At 40.1% G+C, this 20221-nt stretch overlaps 1 protein-coding gene across 4 annotated transcripts in view; it reads right to left on the bottom strand.

Annotated features, from left to right (window-relative positions):
* Nucleotides 1-5336: 5336 nt before the first annotated feature.
* Nucleotides 5337-20221, bottom strand: part of cyld (cylindromatosis (turban tumor syndrome)) — a 31145-nt gene continuing 16260 nt past the window's right edge. For all 4 annotated transcript variants that reach the window (XM_079666150.1, XM_079666152.1, XM_079666151.1 and 1 more), the window contains 9 exons: nt 18569-18710; nt 17577-17699; nt 16860-16951; nt 16424-16490; nt 13902-14034; nt 11159-11267; nt 10835-10953; nt 8667-8883; nt 5337-7292 (listed from right to left, as the gene is read on the bottom strand). In XM_079666150.1, the coding sequence (XP_079522276.1) occupies nt 7108-7292; nt 8667-8883; nt 10835-10953; nt 11159-11267; nt 13902-14034; nt 16424-16490; nt 16860-16951; nt 17577-17699; nt 18569-18710 (1187 nt within the window). In that variant the 3' untranslated portion in view covers nt 5337-7107. The remainder of the gene's footprint in view (nt 7293-8666; nt 8884-10834; nt 10954-11158; nt 11268-13901; nt 14035-16423; nt 16491-16859; nt 16952-17576; nt 17700-18568; nt 18711-20221) is intronic.

Here is a 20221-nt window from a genome sequence, read left to right as displayed (position 1 = left end):
TTCATGTTTTATTCTTAGATTGTGTTGAAATGTTTTGGATTTTCAGGATAGTTTTAGATTTGAATCTTAAATATCTTACCTCCAACATCTTGTGGGAAATAAATGTTCACTTTGACATCCTATTCTTTAAATACTTTTGTTTCTTTGTAGGATAATCCAGACATAAATACAATCAATATTGTGTTTATAAAAACATGAATAATAACCATTGTAAAACGCAATATTAGTAGCATGTTAGCTAACATACCCTAGCTAAGCTAATTTGATGACTACTACCAATCATCTGTGCTCATCTATTACAAACGCTACAAACACACTCAAATATATCCCTATGCTGTATCTGTAAATGCATGTTTGAAAACTGATTGGCAATACCAAATCACAAAGTTAGTCTTAATAACAACATTAAATTAAAAGATAGATGTTGTCATTTCTGTTGCTTGGAAACACTTCACCCATGTTGAATTCAATCTTGATGGGGTTTATTTTCCACACAAACTCACAATTACGGCTTGACGTTTATCTACTTCAGAGTCGGGTTTAGAAAAATAAAGTTTTTATTAGTGGAAAATGTCTTAGTTAGAATGGAAGGCTAATCTGCAAACACACACACACACACACACACACACACACACACACACACACACACACACACACACACACACACACACACACACACACACACACACACACACACACACACACACACACACACACACACACACACACACACACACACACACACACACACACAACCATCCATATTTAAATCAGACAGCAGCTTGTGTCTCCATCCAGAGAGCACCTGTAAATAATGCAGTGTTAAAGGTGGCAGCCAGGAGAGAATTAGAGGGCGAACAGGTGGAGATGGGACCCCTCCAACTCCACCCCCCCCCCCCCCCCCCCACACACACACACACACACACGCACACACTCTCTTCCTCCTGTGCACCCACCCACCACGACACACACTCCAATGCCAAGTCTCTCAGTCCTCCGCAGTGTGAACACCACAGGTGCTGAGCCGCAGCGGGCCCTGGGGGGCAGCCGGCCTTTCCTCTCGCCATACTCAAAGCAGTGATGGGCAATAAAAACACTTCACACCTTAAGTGAAAGATACGACTTTAAATATTTTACACACATTCTGCATATGCAATTTATCCACACCTGGCTCTTAGCAGCAACAACATCTGCTAGCTGTTGCTTTAGAGGCAATTAATTTCTCATCCGAGCGGCCAGGGTCCTCTCGGAGAATCTGGGAGAAGGACTTATGGTTTCCTTACTGTAGATGAGCACAAATGTAAAGATTACAATGCAGTTAGGACTCGGTTCCCACGGGACAAACCAAACCAAACTTTTGGCATTAACATTTAGTTTTACAGCAGAAAGTGTTCCACTGTGTCATTCAAATGTATACATATTTATAACTTTTCTTTTAATATCTTATTCAAATGCATTTCTTTACATTTAGAGGGTACAATGAAGTAAAGGAAGTGTCTTGGTGGATGTGGCTCAGTGGAATAGTGCACCGATCTTTGGATCAGGGGAGAGCAAGTTCGAGTCCCACTGCAGTCAGCATGATGTTGTGTCCATGGTTATAGACAAATTGCTCCCGTTGGGATGACCAGAGTACTGAATGGATGTTAGTCACCTTGGCTAAAAGCTTCTAACAAGTGACACGTCTTACTGTATCTGAGTACTATTGCATATAAACACATCAGAATGCTTTCCTACCTGTTACTTAATTATATGTTAACCTGAGTTTTATTTCACAAAAAAATTGAAAAATATCATTGAATATTATTATAAATCGATCAAATATGAATTATTGTATATTTTTGCTGGCTTCTTGGATTGATAACATCTATGGATGCCTGCACACACAGATTTAAAAAAAGTGAGCGACAACAATGACAGCAGACAGAAATGCTGATTTTGTGTCCTGACATCGTTAAGGCCAGAAGCATTTGTGTCCCCTTTACTGATGAATTGGGCAGAAAGCTAAATCTGTGTGTGAATGTAATTTTGGACGGGCATCTGTCCGGGGAAATAAGACGGATCTGGGTAATGATGAGAAACAATTGTCTGCTGAAGCCTGCAGAGAGAAACTTTTGATTATCAGATCGCTCACAGTGACTGAGTAACTGCTGAGTTAATACTTTTGGCTATAAACATTTAGGTTGATTACACTACTTTGACTTCATCAGAAACTGACCTTTGAAGACAGTAAATACGACTGGTTATCATGATGGAGTTAAAACAACACCTAAGTAGTATATTGAGTTAGGACTGATTTGCTTAAGAGCGTTTATTCTCCACTCTTTTTCATCTTCAGTGCCGGAAATCACTGCCTTCCTGTTGTCTTAATGACCTCAGACATTTACCTCCCCTCCGCACTGATACGATTCCTTTGTTTAGTGCCGTCGTTTCCCATGGGAATGAAAGTAGGTGAGAAACTGTCCTGCATTCTCATAGTGGGACACCATATCAGTCTCTAAAAACAGTTGCCTCTCTCTCTAGTTTCATTCAAGCAACCAGTCGTGGGAAGTAAATAAAGTACATTTACACAAGTCTTAATGTTTTGACATATTTGTACTTTAAACTTCTACTCCAGTACATTTCAGAGGCAAATATTGTACTTTTAACTCCACTACATCTACTCACACTAAAAACACACAATATGCTATTGTTTTGTATTATACACAGTTTGTGGTGAATTTTGGGGGGATTTCAGGGTTGATTGTTTAATATCTCAAAAGGCATTCATCTGGGGAGATCTGCTTTTTTAAGTCACTTTGAAAAACCTTATTGTTTAAGAAATGCTTATATAAGATATTATTTATGTTTTATTATTTCTTATTTATTTTAATGTGTATTTGATTTGTTTAGACACTCTTGTTCGGTTATTTTGTTCTTATTTTTTGGAGTAACTATGTTTAAAAGGTGCTATATAAAAACATTTATTATAATTATTTGAATATTTTTGTTTCTTTGTCTTAACATCCATAAATCAAATCCACAAATCTGTATTTAAAATGTTTTATGCAGCGATTAAAACCATATAACAACACAAGTAGTACATTAGTTAGCTTACCCTAGTTAAGCTAATTTGGTGAACACTTCCATTCATCTGTCCTCATCTAACACGTCATAAAAAGACCTATGAAATATATTCTTATATATTGCTGTCTTTTCCCATGGGAAGTAAGTGATAACTGTCCTGCATTCTCAAAGTGGGACACCATCATGTGTTTACTATGACCATACAGCCTGTGTCTGCTGCAGTGATGTGAGAACCACAGCAGTGAAATGTTGACAAGGATATAAAAGAACAAAACAGTCCTCTGTCAGTGGGAAAGAAGAGGGAAGTCAGACAGGGAAGTGTTTCTGTTTTGAGAGGATTTTACAGTTTAAGGTCAAGGAGGTAAAAGGTGTTGTTGTGTAGGATCAGGATGTACATTATGGAAACTCTGGGTTATAATGTACTTCCTGTCTTCTATTTGTTTGGGTTTCCCTTCTGTTTGGGTGAAAGGAGAGCGTTGCAGGTGAGGTTAAACCACTGTAATCCTGTTTCCTGTCAGAGTGTGGAGGGCGGGGTTAAGGTGTTAGATGGACACTGGTTGTGCTGGCTGTTTATCATAAACACAGCCTAGCCCAGAGAGGTCCATCTGCTTTGATTTTATTTAGTGATTCCCCCCAGGGGCCCTGAGCTGGAGCGGGAATAACAATACTGGAGCCCATCTGTTCCTGTAGAACCAGCCCCGGCTAAATTACCACACGCTACGAGCGGCTGGCATATGCTGTGGCATAAAGCTACAAGAGGGCATTGTGTGCCAGCTGTTCTGTTGACAAATACTTATCAGGCACTTCTGAAGTCAGCTTGCTAAGCTGGTTTCAAGTTTGACTCAAAACTAAACGGGGTAAGGTGTGGAGCGGGGTTCCTGTGGGGGAGACGCATGTGTATAACACACACCGATTTATCTGTCGTTGTCAAGAGATTGTCTGGGGAATTGGGTCACTGTGTGTGGATGTAATCTGGACATATAGGCCAGATACCAAGTGGTCACAACAGACCGCGGTAATCTTGCTTCCTGTAAGCATAACAGACTGGGATCATATTGTTGTTGTGTTTATAAGTCAGAGGATCATCGCCGTGTCAGGAGTATAAATTGGGCTCGATCATGGTAATCCTCTCAGGAAACAATAAGATCTGGATAACACACAGATAAACACTGACAATCACACCAAAAAGCCAGGTTTACAGGGACTTACTGCTAACGCCTCTGTGAACTCAGGAATAAGAACTACTGTATATGATCCTTATAATTATGATATTTAAAAGATGTCGTGTTATTTTTATGACATGTAATAATATGAAAAGGACACTTTTTGTTGGTAAACATTTCGGACACAGAATACTTTAGCTTTCTTTGACTTACTACAGTATATTACTTTTTATTTTAATCAGATATTTTTGACATAGTATCATGTAACTTTTTTCGACATACTATACTAGAGCCAGGGAGGCTGTGGCGCAGTGGACTAGTGCGTTGGTGTTTGGATCAGGGGTCACAGGTTCAAGCCCCACTTCAGTCAGCATGTTGTTGTGTCCCTGGGCAAGACACATCCCCCCCATGTATGTAAGTCACTTTGGATAGAAGTGACATGTAATAGCCTTTTATCTGATATTTCTGACACATAGCTTAATAATGCTTTTTTTTCCAACACTTTCAACTGTGTTGTTTTTCTCTGATCGTACATATCTTTCCGTCTTATATTTGTTTATTATCCTTCAAATCTACAGGTAACCTCATTGAGAACAGGCTCCTTTAATCAGTGGCGTTTCTAGACCAATTTGACTGCCCAGTTATTTTCCGAGGGGGGCGCTATAAATGCAGGACGAAAAAGACAAAGACAGTATGAAGTAATTGCGCATACACCTAAGAAAACAGTGCAATACAGTTATTGGTATTTGTTTCATTACACATTATTATACGCTTACCTTTGTGTGCTGTTTGGGTCTGTGGGACACGTTTCCAGTGTTTACTAAAAGAAAATGTATGCAATTTAATTATTTGAACCTGCTTTATTTGGGGGTGGACCTCCCTGCCCCCCCCCCCTAGAACCGCCCCTGCCTTTAATCAAACCTGTGAGTTAATGTTGAAGCAATATGATATGAATATATACTGCATGTAGAAGTTGTATGCTTAGCATCACACAAAAAGAGAGTTTCTAAGTTACTTTCTCTCTGGTGCCTTTAACCCTCATGTCTCAGCATGGTGTTATTTCAAATGAATGTATGAATTTCTCTCTTTCATCACACCACTCACAACGTGTACCCTTCAAAACGGGCTTTATTTTGTTAACATTTACAGGAACATCACTGACATTAATTTTCCACCTGTTAAATATGTATATACTGTACAGATGCAAGAGAAAAAGGAAATCAAAACCCCGAGGCTCCAGTCAGAGACGACATTCAGCGGAAGGAGTTCACACAGGAAGTCCCGACAGTGGAGACGACCACAGAGCAAAATGGAAGTGTCAGCTGGAACCTCATTTATTAAAAAAACGCCCGTATACTTCACACTTTTGTTTTATACTCACAACTGCTTCAATTTTCAAGTTGTGATTTGGAAAAATATATATAATGCTGATGCCAACATGTGCAGTTTCTTGGTTCAATCCAATGGTGTGTATATAAAAACAACTACTTTTCGATCCAATATGCTTTAGGTACTTTTAAATTGGATTACAATGGAATATGTAAATGTTTCTTTAAATACTTATATATATTGCGCACAAGGGTTACCAGCCTTGTGCGTCATCATTTCAATCCTTTGTTAACTTTACACTGTTCAACGTGTTACTATTAACATTCAGTAGTTGCTATGAAGAAACTACACTAACTCCTTATACTGTGAAAAGGGACAAGCAGTACCCAAAGCAGTATCACCAACCCTGTTTCATTTCCTTAAAAAAGGGATAACACACAGGTTTATATTAGGATTAGAATATAATAAATAATATTGTTTAGTTATCTGGTGCACGGCTGGAAACATTGCATGTCACATCTTCATGGAAGGCAGCAAAAGTCAATACTTGCCATGATGGGCAAAAGAAAAAAGGCTTTGTAAACATAAAATATAATTTATATTTAGTCATCAACACAATGAGTCAGACACTTAAAAACACCGCATGTGAAATTCCTCACATCATACTCCCTTAATTGAAAGAAAACAGCCAGGCTTTTTCCAGGACTTCACCTCATTGACCCCATGAGTGCATGGAGTGCTCTACAACGGCAGCCATTGTACAAGTCTCCCTTCATGCATTTATCTGGCATCTCCTCGCCATTTGCAATGCAGAGCGCTCTTTACCGGGGGAGAAGCACATTTGTATTCTGTAACACAAAACTGTGAAGTCTCCCGACCAACAAATTAGCACTCGGTGTGACTTCCAATGGGAGGAAAAAAAGAAAATGTTTCCTGATAGGTCCACTTGGGGATGGAGCAAAAAGTGCAGCATTGTTAGAGTGAGATGTGCAGTACGACACTTCTACAATGGCTACTGCTATCTGCAAAGAAACATGTACTGTAAAGACATTTACACAGCATGATTAGGGGGGGGGGGGGGGGGGTCGGGGGCTATAGTGCTGACGGTACCACCTCAGGAAATCTATGCTACTAAGAGACGTTCTTTGAGCAGAGTTGGATGAGGCCACTGTATGATGTGTGTTAGTGATTAAGAATAGCACGACTCCTATTTCCTTAAGGTAGATGAGGTGGAGGAGGTCATCCCACGAGCTCGACTTGTTTTCGTTGCACGTGTTTTTTCAGACGCGGCAACGCAAGCATGCCCAGTGCGTCTTCATAAGGCCTCGCTCCATCTTCCACCAACGACGCTCAGCAGTGAGACACAGGGAAGCTACATATGAAGAACACAACACTTCAACTAATGCACAGTGCAAATAGGCTTCTCCCCCCCTCTCGCTTTCATCTCTCCCACCTCCAGAGAGGAGAGCTGGGCTGGAGAGGGTTAACTTTGTTGGTCTTTCTGGGAATCTCCTGTCCTTGGGGAGGGGGTGTGGCTGGGGGGGGAGGTTTTCTACTTGTACAGGCTCATGGTGGGGCTCTGGTACATGCACATGTAGGCGTCGCAGAGCAGGCGGCGGGCCTGGCCCACGATGCTCTTGGGGTCCAGGGAGTGCAGCTCCTCGGGGCTCATCTTCAGGTACGCCTCCACCTCGGGGCAGGGGGACACCTGCGGGATGTTGAAGCCGTTCTGCCCTCCTGCAGAGACACGAGCACGGACATTAGATACCATGTGATCCTCTGTTACTAAGTGAAAACTATGTGAAAAGGATTTGATGCGCAAATCAAACAGAGATTGCCAATTAATTATGAATTATGAATTATGAATGCAAAATATATATATTTTTTTATAAACTCCTTTTTTCCAGAAATCATTAGTTTGTTGTCATGACGATTACCCGCCTTATTTTTAGGGAAATAAAAACAGAAACTAGAAAAGTAAAAGTATTAGTTCACGAATCTATCCAGTGGCATCACGATTGGAGGGTGTTACAACTGAACCGGTTCTCCTTTAACCTGCTTGCACACACGCACACACACACACACACACACTCACACATTTAAGTACCCAAGTATTTTAGGGTAAAATAATCTGTTGAAAACTAAATGCATTCAAAACGCTTCACCATCTATGAGTCACTCATTCGATAATCGAGTGAAAAATGTGTACGTTTTAAGCAAAAAATGCTAAATCCTAGTCCCAATGATGAATATGGGACATTTCTCTTTGTATTAACAGGACAGAAAAAGTCACTGTCATGTTTATTTTCTGACATTTCACTTGTCAGACAATTACTCCCATTATTGTTAGAAATAATGTGTATTTTATTTAGGAAAATAAGTTATAATAGCAGTTGCCCTAATGTCAGATAGGAGCTACATTTCCAGTTGTACTAAATCCTGATAAGTTGAGATATCACAGGAAGAACAAATATGTTATGCAGTCTCTCAAAGTCTTCAAATGTAACACTACGATGAATTTGGTGCTTGAATATTTCCGTGTAGTGATTCATGACTTCAGCATCTTCCTCAGCGAGGTCTTATAAAACCATCTGTGTCGCTGCGCAGTGTGAAACTGTAACAAAAATCAATGTCCTGTACATATCCACCGGGACTCGTTTCAGGGATTATATATATCAATATTCCAATTACTTGTATATAGACTATTCTGCACTATTTCTATTATATTATATTTACTTCCACTATCTTGTCTTTTGTATTGTGTTGCACTGTTGGAGGAGGAGCCTGTGACCTAAGATGTTCATTATCATAACTACACTGTAGCTATGCACGCAAGCCTTGAATTCATGACAAAGGTTTCATTTTCATACGCTCAAAAGCAGCAGTGGAGTTGTTGGCAATAGAAATGCCAACAGTGCAACATTAACACATCAAGAAAACATAAAGAAAGAAATAAGGAAGTAAAGTAATGCAACTACCTTCCTCCTTTTTCTTAGATTTATTTTAAGTGTATTTTTTTGCACCATTCTACAGACAACTAAATAACCCTGGTCTGACTAGCGATGCAAAAGAAAGAGATAACACGCGTCAGAAGGCCGTGATGACACCCACCGTCGCGGTCCGCCATGCTGTCGAAGAAGAGCCAGGAGGAGTCCGCGCTGCCGTACTTGACGAAGGCCACGTAGTGACTGGTCTCGATGCACAGCACGGCGAACAGCTCCATCCTCTGGCGGGGGAACGAGCCCTGCCGCCCCGAGCCCTCCTGCAGCTCCTTGGGGACGGACAGCTTCCCGTGCCGGTGGGCTTTCCTCCTCGGGTGGAGATGGACCTGAAATCAGTAAAAAAAAAAAGCATCACACTGTTACTGTGGCGTATCAAATCAAATCCAAATAGTATTATAGCCCCAAATCACAAGAAAGGCCTCAAAGGGCTGTACGAGCAAACACAATAGTCAGAGCATAACAATTGTTAAAACATTGTTCATCAACGTAAGTATTGCCCTGTTGAACAGTATATGAACTATACGTCTCAAAACTCACTTATTCACTCGAGCTGAACTTAACTCACACTTGGATTAGGACTACTGTTTGTGGTTCTTGTTTTCTTTGTTTCGTGTCAAGCGTTTTTTGAGCACTGGGAAAAGCGCTATAAACATTTAATGTATTATTATTATAACATGTAACAGATAGAGGCGAGGAATCACTGTAAATAAAAGCTTTGAAGTACATTCGAGGCTTCATACCACCAGATGGGCTATTAAGCTATAAATCCAACAATATTTCAGTATATTATTATCTGTTTATAAATCAAGGCAATGCATAAAAAATACATTGATCTCAGAAAGAGAGAAGATGCCAGATTTTGCTTTCCATCTGTAGTCCTTAGGCACAAAACAATAAAAAAACTGTAAAAAAAATGGTGTTGTCACGAGCACACTTAAAACATAAATGTATAAGAAATACAAAACAGATGAAAGTGCGGATGTATAAAGTATTAAAACTGGCATTATAGTGGAATAATTATAATAAAATAAGTTATTTCCACTAAAAAACTGTCAAATGTGTGATAAACAAACTGCTTAATATACTTTCCTTTGAGCTATATTGGTAGAAGAGTGCGTTCATGTTTTAAGCTCAGTTGGAAGCATATTCCGATGCTTGATGGCCGTGAATCAGAAAGCAGAATGTGTTGGCAAATAAAATGAACGCACCATGTGTTACAACCTACTGTAGAAGCTGCAACATAACTTCTGCTCTGATTCCTTTGGATTTGGCGCCCCCAAGTGGACGATTTTAACTCACACTTAAAAGGTCCCCTATTATACTGTTTCTCATCAATATATTACAGGTCTCAGATATATACAGAACATGTCTCTGATTGGCTCCAAACACCAAACAGATCATTGCAGCATTACCCATAATCCCCTCTGTTTCAGCCCTGTTTCCAAAGTGCTGATTCTCTGTCTGTTACTTTAGATCAGGGGTGTCAAACTCAAGGCCCGGGGGCCAAATCCGGCCCGCGACTTCATTTGATGTGGCCCTGCAAGAGCTTGCAAAGAATATAATACGTTTATTATACGGTTACATGCCACTTTACAGAAGCAGGATGCCCATAAACTACATGTCCCACAATGCATCTTGTTTTGTGACAGGCACACTGAAGAGACTTGCAATTATTTGCCCTGGATTTCTGCTTTCAGACGTAGTTAATTACTAAGTTGTTACCCTATCCGATAATAATCCAATTCAGATGCAATAATGTAATATAATACATTATTTTATATATATATTATATATTTATATAGTTACAACCGGCCCTTTGAGTGCAACCTTTATGTGAATGTGGCCCGCGATGAAATTGAGTTTGACACCCCTACTTTAGATGAAAATAAGGAACCCCTCCCCACGCCCCTCTGAGAGAGAATTTGGTTAAAAAGAACACAATGGTGCTCTAGGAGGAGATTCAGGTGATAAGGTGGGTGGGGGGGGGGGGTTACCTTGGTTGCTGATTGGCTAATGGCTACACAAGCCAAAACATCGTTATGACATCATAAAGTGGCCAAAATCTGATCAGCTCATTTTCGGACAGGTTTTTATAGAAATGGATCAGGACAAAAAGAGAGAGAATCTTTGTTCCTGAAACTTTCAGAGTCTCTTTCCACAGAGGGGACACATGTTGATGTAGAAGAGACATGAAGAAGTGCATTTTGCATAATAGGTGACCTTTAAAATGTTAGCTTCCGTTGAGCTGGTGTTGCAGCAATGCGCTCTGTGGCTTACCTGCGTATTGCACTTTTCACAGAACTGTTTAATCTTTCCCGCTGTGATGTCTCCGTCCTCATAACAGTCTCGACACTCGTACAGAGCCAGGCCTCCGCAGATTCGACATTCCCTCGGAGCTGGATGACAAAGACACATTTATTCTGGCTGCACAAAAGTTCTTTAAGACAGAAGAAAGAAAGAAAAGGGTTCCTTCATCTCGGGTGAGTAGCAGTGACAGCTCAGAGGGATTTCATTACCAAATGCCACGCGGCTCTGAGACACCATCGATCGGAGAAACACGTCACACTTAGACACTGGAAAAAATGATCAGCCACAACTCACTGTCTTCAAGAAGGTCTGTGATGTCTAACTCTAGAGAGGGGAAAATCTTGTTGAACATTTTGAAGTCTTTGCCAAAGCGAGGCATCTGGATGATAAGGCAGGAGGGAGCCTGAGGCCAGGAGACACAGAGAGGAGAACACTTTATTTGGACATCATCATAGTAGATTGGATATATCAGAAAAGCTCAGAGCAGAACATGTTAAACATAGGGATGTAACGATACCAAAAAACTCACGGTACGATAATATCGCAATAACAAGTCCACGGTACGATATTTATCGCGATATTGAAAAATAAAGGGGAAAAACAATTATTTTGACTTTTTTTTTTTTTTTTTTTTTTTACTTGAGCAAACGTTGTTTATTAAATAATAAATCTGATTTGTACAGCATTTTAGTAGGATAGTAATATTTTAAAGTGTCAAAAATATAATAACCAGACCCTGCAATAGAATAAATCAAGTTTCACTTTAGTTTTTCAAGTAACTCAACTCTAACTCACTCACTCAGCATCATCAAGGTTATCTTTTAGGAATATGAGCATGTCCACATCTCCAGGTAGAAGCTGGGATGTTTGGGCGTTTACAATATCCCCTGCTGTGGAAAAAACTCTTGCTTGGTACTGATGTTGCTGGGACAGAGAGATATGCTTTGGCCATGGGTGACAGCAGTGGGTCAAACTGTGCATTGTCTCTCCACCACTTCAAAAACAATACAGTTTTTGCCAAGAAGGTGAGGCTTATTGACAGGGCGAGATATAAATATACTGTTGGTACTTGTCAATGTCTCTAGGTATGTACATGTAGCCCTGTAAATACCATGTCCTTTATTGTTATCTGTTGTTTTGTGTTCATGTTGTAACCTACTTGCTGCCATGTTGGACAGGTCTCCCTTGAAAAAGAGATCGATGGTTAAATAAAAGTTTAAAATAATAATAATAATCGCAATATTCAATATATCATTACATCCCTAGTTAAACATATAACAGACCTTAACAATTAAGTCTGTTAGAGTATGACAAAAATGTGCTTGAATTTTAAACAATGTTACATGTATGGAGAAACTAACTCCATAAATAAAATAAGCTAACCTCGAGAATTAAAGGTAATGTAAATATATGTCAAAGTATTCAATTTAGGATCCATTTTTTTTTATTGCTTGCATCAATAAGTTGTCTCATCAGCAGTGGAAGCTGCTTTTGATCTAGGAAGCGACATTTCAGTCCTGCAATAGAGAGGCGAAGTCCCGCCTATCTACTTCCGACCCATGGGACCTTATTTCGGAAAAATGATGTATTGAAGTCAATGGGGAGAGAAAGATTATCTTTCGATCCCGTTTGAATTGTGCCACGAATTACACATATGATGTTTGTCAATCTTAAAAAATCATTTCCATGTCAAAAAAGTCACAGTTTGTCGCAAAACTGTTGAAATATAAGACTATGAAAAATACGCAACTAGAAAGACTACAAATCCCAGAATCCCGGTCCCGCATGCTGGCTCTTACGGAACCGACTAACTCCCCTTGTGTGTATGTACAGCTCTCAACATGCCCAGACTTGAAGTGATTTTCACCTCTTTTAATACTTTCCGCCTCATTCTGAAAGAAAGAAGTGAAATGTGCCAACGTGAGGCCGACTTGGTGTGCGGTGCGAGATGGGAGATGTAGTTCATTGAGCGGTTTCACACACAAAGAAGCGTTACTTCACAGTTTTAGGACATATTTTCATTTTTTTGACTTGCAATATTATCTTTTAAATTGAAAAACATCATATGTGTGATTCGTGGCACAATTCAAACGGGATCGAAAGATAATCTTTCTCTCTCCATTGACTTCAAAACATACTTTTTCCTAAATAAGGTCCCATGGAGGTCCACCGGAAAGGGAGGGACTTCGCCTCTCTATGTAGTTTCATTTTTTGCTCAAAATCTCTACTCCAAGTCTCTCTCAACACCAAAGGATAAATCTATTTTAATACACTTTGTTTTCAAAAAGGAACAATAACTAATGCACCCATGTACCCTGACAAAAAACTAATAACATACTATTAACACAAGGGGGAGCCATTACCTTTCCACACACTTGAAAAGATAAAAATTCCGTATGTGCATTTTAAGATGAATTAGAGGTGTAACATGTATTTAGATTTAGTTTGATAAGAGTAAGATCCCAAAGCCATCCAGAAGTTAATAGCTTATAGCACACTATGTATTTAAATATGTCAAAACCTTACACTCCATTTACATTACCAGGTCTGCTTTTATTGAATAAATACATTCAACATAATTAATACTGCAACTCATCGAACGAGACTTTGGTATTATATTCGACACACAAATGATGCCTTGAAGACATTTATTTGAAACTCTTTAAATTAAGATAATGTTATTATTACTTTATGGGACACTTAAAATCTATATTTAAATAATCTCAGTGTGTTGTGATTAATCTTGATATCATATTTTATTTTGAAGGGAACTGTTACTTTAAGTCTAACTAAACACATCAGGTATTCAAAAGGAAGCCATTTCCCCATGAAGTCATTTTGTAGCACAACAAATTGGGAACACAACCTGGGTGGTCTTAACTTTCCGTAGATTCGTTTATGCTCAGATTCTTTTTAAGGGTTAGGCACCAAACTAACAAACTGTAGCAAAGATAATCAGACAAATCACGTCACGATATCACCAATCTTTCTTCTCAAATCAAGCTAATCCGGTGGTACAAAACAAGCTGAAACTCACCTCTGCAAACTTGAGGTCGCTGTTGATGAAGGACCATTCGAGCAGCTGCTGGATTGTGGGAACTCCCACTTTGTCCTTCTTGTCCATAAAGATCTGATAGAAGTAACAGTCCTGCACCTTCTGCCCCGCTGACCTGCAGAGCAACACGAGGCTTTGTTCAAGTTCACATCCTTCTCAGTAGATTGGGATAAAATAGCAACTGTAGTCTGTGCAGATATTAAAAGCATTTCCTGTTGTAACCAAGTGATATGTAGCTCACTGGAATAAAAGCAGATCTGTTCCTAGCTTATTGTTACGTGCCGTTGTGTGTGTGTGTGTGTGTGTGTGTGTGTCTCTCTCTCCCTGATTGTCTCCAGGTGCAGCCTCTCCCTCAGGTGCTCCCAATCCCCAATCAGGGCCTCCATAAAGGACCTGAGGAAGGCTGCAGTGGCTCTCTCCTTCTCCTCTGGCTGCATGTGTGCAGCATGGTGTCTGTGTGCAGCATGGTGTCTGTGTGCAGCATGGTGTCTGTGTGCAGCATGGTGTCTGTGTCTCTGTCTCTGTGTGAGGCCTAGTTTAACGTGTGTGTTGCTCATTGTTAGGAGTAGCTGTGCCATGTTTAATGTAGTCACTTTCTGTTTAAAGAAAGTTGTTCTAGTTTATTCTGCAAGTCGGCTGGTGAGCCCTTTTTCTTTGTTTGATTAGAAGTCCATCTTGTGGCTTCACAAACCGGTTTCCTCTCCTTTTTCTCTTGCCCGGTTGTTTTTGTGTTTTGTTACTTCCCTTTGGTTCCCCTAGTCCAGTAGGGAACGTAACACTTACCTTTTGGGAATTTGATACAAAAGAGTACCCTACTGTAGCACATTTTGATAAAACCTGTAAATTAAAGAACTACTGTACAGAATTTTTCAAAAACTACATTTGTAAATAACTTGTTAGGACTTATCTATGAATTGGATATACAGTACATGATCTAACTAAATAGCTTGATTAAAAGCAATCGGGTGTTTTATTTTTTATTTTCAAGCAGTCAAAGTCAACCTCACAAAGCCTTATGATGAAAACAGGCCGAGATATGATCACCACATTTTCTGCCACATCTGCATCCTGTCACTGATAAACTGTTGCACCAAATTTCACACTGCTTTAAAAACGTGATACGTGTTTCAGAGGAGTCGTTAAATGACAGTTTTCGGCTTTGGCAAAACATAACTCCTATTAAAACACTAATGCACAACCTGTTAATTCAGTAGACCTGATTCGGCTCATCTGAATGGCAAACATCCTTAAACATGACCTTAGAGGGAGTTTTCAAAACGCGATCAAAGAAACTCCTACAGTTAAACCACACAGTCTCCATCTCCATCTGAGCTCTGCAGCAGAAGTGAAACTTAATGCCCCGGTTAATCTGCATACTGCAGATTTAAGAAAAGGTCTGGTATGGTTCTGTGGTTTAGCGCTGATGTGTTTGGAAATATATTTGCAGAGTCTGCAAAGCAGCGTAAAGCAAATATTATCTTCGTGACGCCATGAGGTACACAGGGATTGTGTGTTTCACATGGCTTCTTCTCGGTTAAATTCAACATTATTTCTCTTTTGATTTAAAAAGTGCACCTATCATGCTATTATAGGCATATATTATGGATCTCAGATATATACAAATATAATAGATATCCCTCATATCCCTCTGTTTCAGCTGTTAGAGAAACGCGGATTTTGGGTCCTTAGCTTGAAAAGAGGAGGCGGAGCTAATGCCTGATCAGAATTCTACCGGAGACAAAAAGTTAAATTCTGCTGTGATAAAACACCATCATGTTCTAAATTACATCAAGGATTATTTCTGAAACAGTATGGAGCTCAAATGCTTTTTCTCTTGCGGGTTTATCACAAGGTGAGTTCCTTTTTTTATTTCCTGCTTTTTTCTCCAGTACAGGTTAGCTCTGAGTGTTAGCGAGGCTTGCTAATGGAAACACAGACGAGATTACGTCCAAAACACGTCAGGCATTGTTTCTGATAGCAACTTTCTGTGGGTCCACCATCCGAAATTACGTTATATCGGCAGCAAATCTGTATCCGCTCGTTGTAGCCCCGTTTTTAAAAGATTTGGGTACGGAGGAAAAGAGAAAGGGTTTTATTTTCTGACGCTGCGTGAGTTCCCCGACACACCGGGGACACGTATTTATGTATACAAGACATCAAAAAGTGCATTTTTTCATGATAGGTCCCCTTTAAGACTGGGAAGATACATGGGGCAAAATCAATTGAATAAGAGGAACAAAAGATATATACTTTTGCATTTTCCCAAGAAACGTTTGCTTCCCCTTGCGAAAGACTTCAGCTAAAAATAAAATGTACGAGGTGAGGGAGAGGCTCGTTTTATGGACACATTTTATTTTGAAATTGGCCCAAGACATTAAGACATCAGTGCTTGACTTTTTCATTCCTAACCTTTGAGTTTCTTCTCCACCATGTCTGTCCCCAGGCTCGTTACTTGTGTCATTCTGCACATTATTTATAAAAGGGGATTTGAAACTAGCGCTTACCTTAGCCTGAGCAGCGGGTCCACCCTCAGTATGTGATGGAAAAGGATATTGAGGAACTCCTCAGGATCTGCAGAACAACATGAACTTAAATGAGATCTCCGTTTACATTTCGGTGTTTGAATCCAGTGCAGACCGTAGGAACTGAAAACTCAAGAGCATGAATGTGTGTGATATTTTAAAATAGCGGATTAGTTGTGTAACTCGTGACTGATAGCATTTCATTATATTTTACCGTTCCTAAAGAGTTTGTTTTATCCTCAGAAAGGTATTTTGATGTTACATGTATAGCAGATAATTCAATAAAAAGTTCAATCTAAATTCAGATTCTCATCACCAGTACACAGAAGATGAAATGTTCAAACCCAATGAGTAACGTGGAAGAGTGAGACACATGTTTAAAAAGACCACTAAACTATTTACCGTCTCGTTCTCCTACCTTTTTCTTCAGATGTAAACCCAGAAGCAGCTTCTACTTTCTCCAGGATCCTCCTCAGCTTCATCACCTTCGTGGCACAAACATACCCATGTCTGCAGGACCAACAAGAAGCAAGTTACGACTCAGCAAAATAAATGACATTTGGTTTTATAACATCAGTTCAGCATCGGATGTTACATTACATGTCACATGTTAGACGCTTTTATCCAAAGCATACATTCAGTAAAGTGGGCAAACCCCACAGGAGCGATTTGGGGTGAAGTGTCTCAGGGACACAACGACATGCTGACTGCAGTGGGACTCAAACTTGCTATCCCCTGATTCCAAGTCCAGCACACTATCCACTGAGCCACAGCCTCCCATGTTACAATCAGGGTAACATGATGAAGTAAATAATGCATCCTACAGTATTTCACGTTCTGGTTTTTTTCATTTATCTGAAAGCGTGTGCAATTTAGCATTCTAGTCTAGAACAGCTTTTAGCTAACAATAAAACAAAAACATTTAAAAATGTAAAACACAAGCTTATAACGAGCCAGACAAATCTTTTAATATATAAAAAATATTTTAGATTATATTAAGTTTAATTTATCTGATTTTATATTATGTGAAAGATCTTGTTTAAAAGTCACAGAGAAACTTAAGCTTTCTAGTTTTGACCAGTCTTAGGTATCCTGCTTGGCATCATTATGTTTGCATTAAATGACGTTGACTCACATGCGCAGCGGGTTGACGATCTCTGTGCGCAGCAGCTCTTGGGTCTCTCGGTAATATTCCACATCGGTTTTAGATCGCGGCCTCAGGAGAACCGTGTCCAGAACGGAGCTGAAGGAGAACAGACTGCAGAGCACACAACAATCAGTATTCATGTTTCTTTTATCTATCTATCCAGTGTTTCTCAAACTTTTTCATACCAAGGACCACTTAACCAATAAAAAAACACTCGCGGACCACCTAACTCCACAAATATAAAAAAACACATTGTTTTTCTAGAACAGATTACAAATCGCCTGAAAATGATACAAACAAGTGGTAACATGTGTGATGAAGGTGTTGCGCTGGGCTATATCATGCAATCGAAAGTGAAACTTAACCTCGCTCCATTGCGGAAATATTCCCGCGAGAGTGCGGAAAACTTTAATTAATTAATTAATTAATTTCAAATGTGAAATGTTAACAATATACTCACGGACCACTAGGGGGCGCTCACGGACCACCAGTGGTCCGCGGACCACACTTTGAGAAGCACTGATCTATTCTAAGATAAATTAGGATTTACTACGTTCATTGGCTTTTTTCAATGAAAACACTTATTATTGATATATTATTTTGAATATAAATCCATGCTATAACAAGGGAAGCTTCCCTGCTGATGGACGAATGAAGGATTTCTAGAGTGGTCCAATTTAAAGCTAAACAACTCCAAACTGGTGGAAGTGCCTTTAAAGTGACCTCCTGTAGTTCGGTGAAGACGTTTAGGTTGACTGCTTTGTTCAATGGCCCTTTGGCAGAGTTGGCAGTAAACAACCGATCTACCCACTGCTCTCAGCGGGAAAACACACTCCTGTGAGAGCCAGTGGGCAAAGTCAAAAACAGTTTACCAATAAGCCTCTGGGCAAACTCAGCGCTGCAGGCGGAGGAAGCGCCACAAACTCAATCAATAGAATAACACGGCATGCACTGCAGCTCATCTACTGAAATACACTGACCAGAAGAGTGTTGAATCCAGGTAGCAGGAGTTGTAGTGGCCCTGGATGCCTTTCTTTTTCCCCACCATGACATCCAGACCGTCGTTCTCTGTGCGTGGAGGCGTGTTCTCATGCACTACTTCACTGAGGTACCCCCCAAATGCTGCAAAAACAAACACAGTAGAGGTTTAAACACTTAGCCTTAAAGGGTCCCCTATCATACTGTTTTTCATCAATATATTATAGGCCTCAGATATATACAGAGCATGTCTCTGATTGGCTGAAACCCCAAACAGATCATTGCAGCATTACCCATAATCCCCTCTGTTTCAGCCCTGTTTCCAAAGTGCTGATTCTCTGTCTGTTACTTTAGATGAAAATAAGGAGCCCCTCCCCACGCCCCTCTGAGAGAGATTTGGTTTCAAAGAACACAATGGTGCTCTAGGAGGAGATTCAGGTGATAAGGGGGGGGGGGGGGGTTACCTTGGTGGTGATTGGCTAATGGTTACTCAAGACAACACATCTTTATGACATCATAAAGTGGCCAAAATCTGATCAGCTCATTTTCAGACAGGTTTTTATAGAAATGGATCAAAAAGAGAGAGAATCTTTGTTCCTGAAACTTTCAGAGTCTCTTTCCACAGAGGGGACACATGTTGATGTAGAAGACACATGGAGAAGAGGGGACACATGTTGATGTAGAAGAGACATGGAGAAGAGGGGACACATGTTGATGTAGAAGAGACATGAAGAAGAGGGGACACATGTTGATGTAGAAGAGACATGGAGAAGAGGGGACACATATTGATGTAGAAGAGACATGGAGAAGAGGGGACACATGTTGATGTAGAAGAGACACGGAGAAGAGGGGACACATGTTGATGTAGAAGAGACATGAAGAAGAGGGGACACATGTTGATGTAGAAGAGACATGACGAAGAGGGGACACATGTTGATGTAGAAGAGACATGAAGAAGAGGGGACACATGTTGATGTAGAAGAGACATGAAGAAGAGAGGACACATGTTGATGTAGAAGAGACATGAAGAAGAGGGGACACATGTTGATGTAGAAGAGACATGAAGAAGAGGGGACACATGTTGATGTAGAAGAGACATGAAGAAGAGGGGACACATGTTGATGTAGAAGAGACATGGAGAAGAGGGGACACATATTGATGTAGAAGAGACATGGAGAAGAGGGGACACATGTTGATGTAGAAGAGACACGGAGAAGAGGGGACACATGTTGATGTAGAAGAGACATGAAGAAGAGGGGACACATATTGATGTAGAAGAGACATGAAGAAGAGGGGACACATGTTGATGTAGAAGAGACATGAAGAAGAGGGGACACATGCTGATGTAGAAGAGACATGAAGAAGAGGGGACACATGTTGATGTAGAAGAGACATGGAGAAGAGGGGACACATGTTGATGTAGAAGAGACATGAAGAAGAGGGGACACATGTTGATGTAGAAGAGACATGGAGAAGAGGGGACACATGTTGATGTAGAAGAGACATGAAGAAGAGGGGACACATGCTGATGAAGAAGAGACATGAAGAAGAAGGGACACATGTTGATGTAGAAGAGACATGAAGAAGTGGATTTTGGGGGACCTTTAAGGGACACAAACAGGTGCCTTTTATCGTCTCGTTTCTGCTGCTGACTT

Source organism: Notothenia rossii (assembly GCF_949606895.1).
Source record: "Notothenia rossii genome assembly, chromosome: 2".
NCBI classification, from domain to species: Eukaryota; Metazoa; Chordata; class Actinopteri; order Perciformes; family Nototheniidae; genus Notothenia; species Notothenia rossii.
The sequence above is the reverse complement of the archived record's forward strand: the minus strand, read 5'-3'. Positions and strand labels throughout refer to the sequence as shown.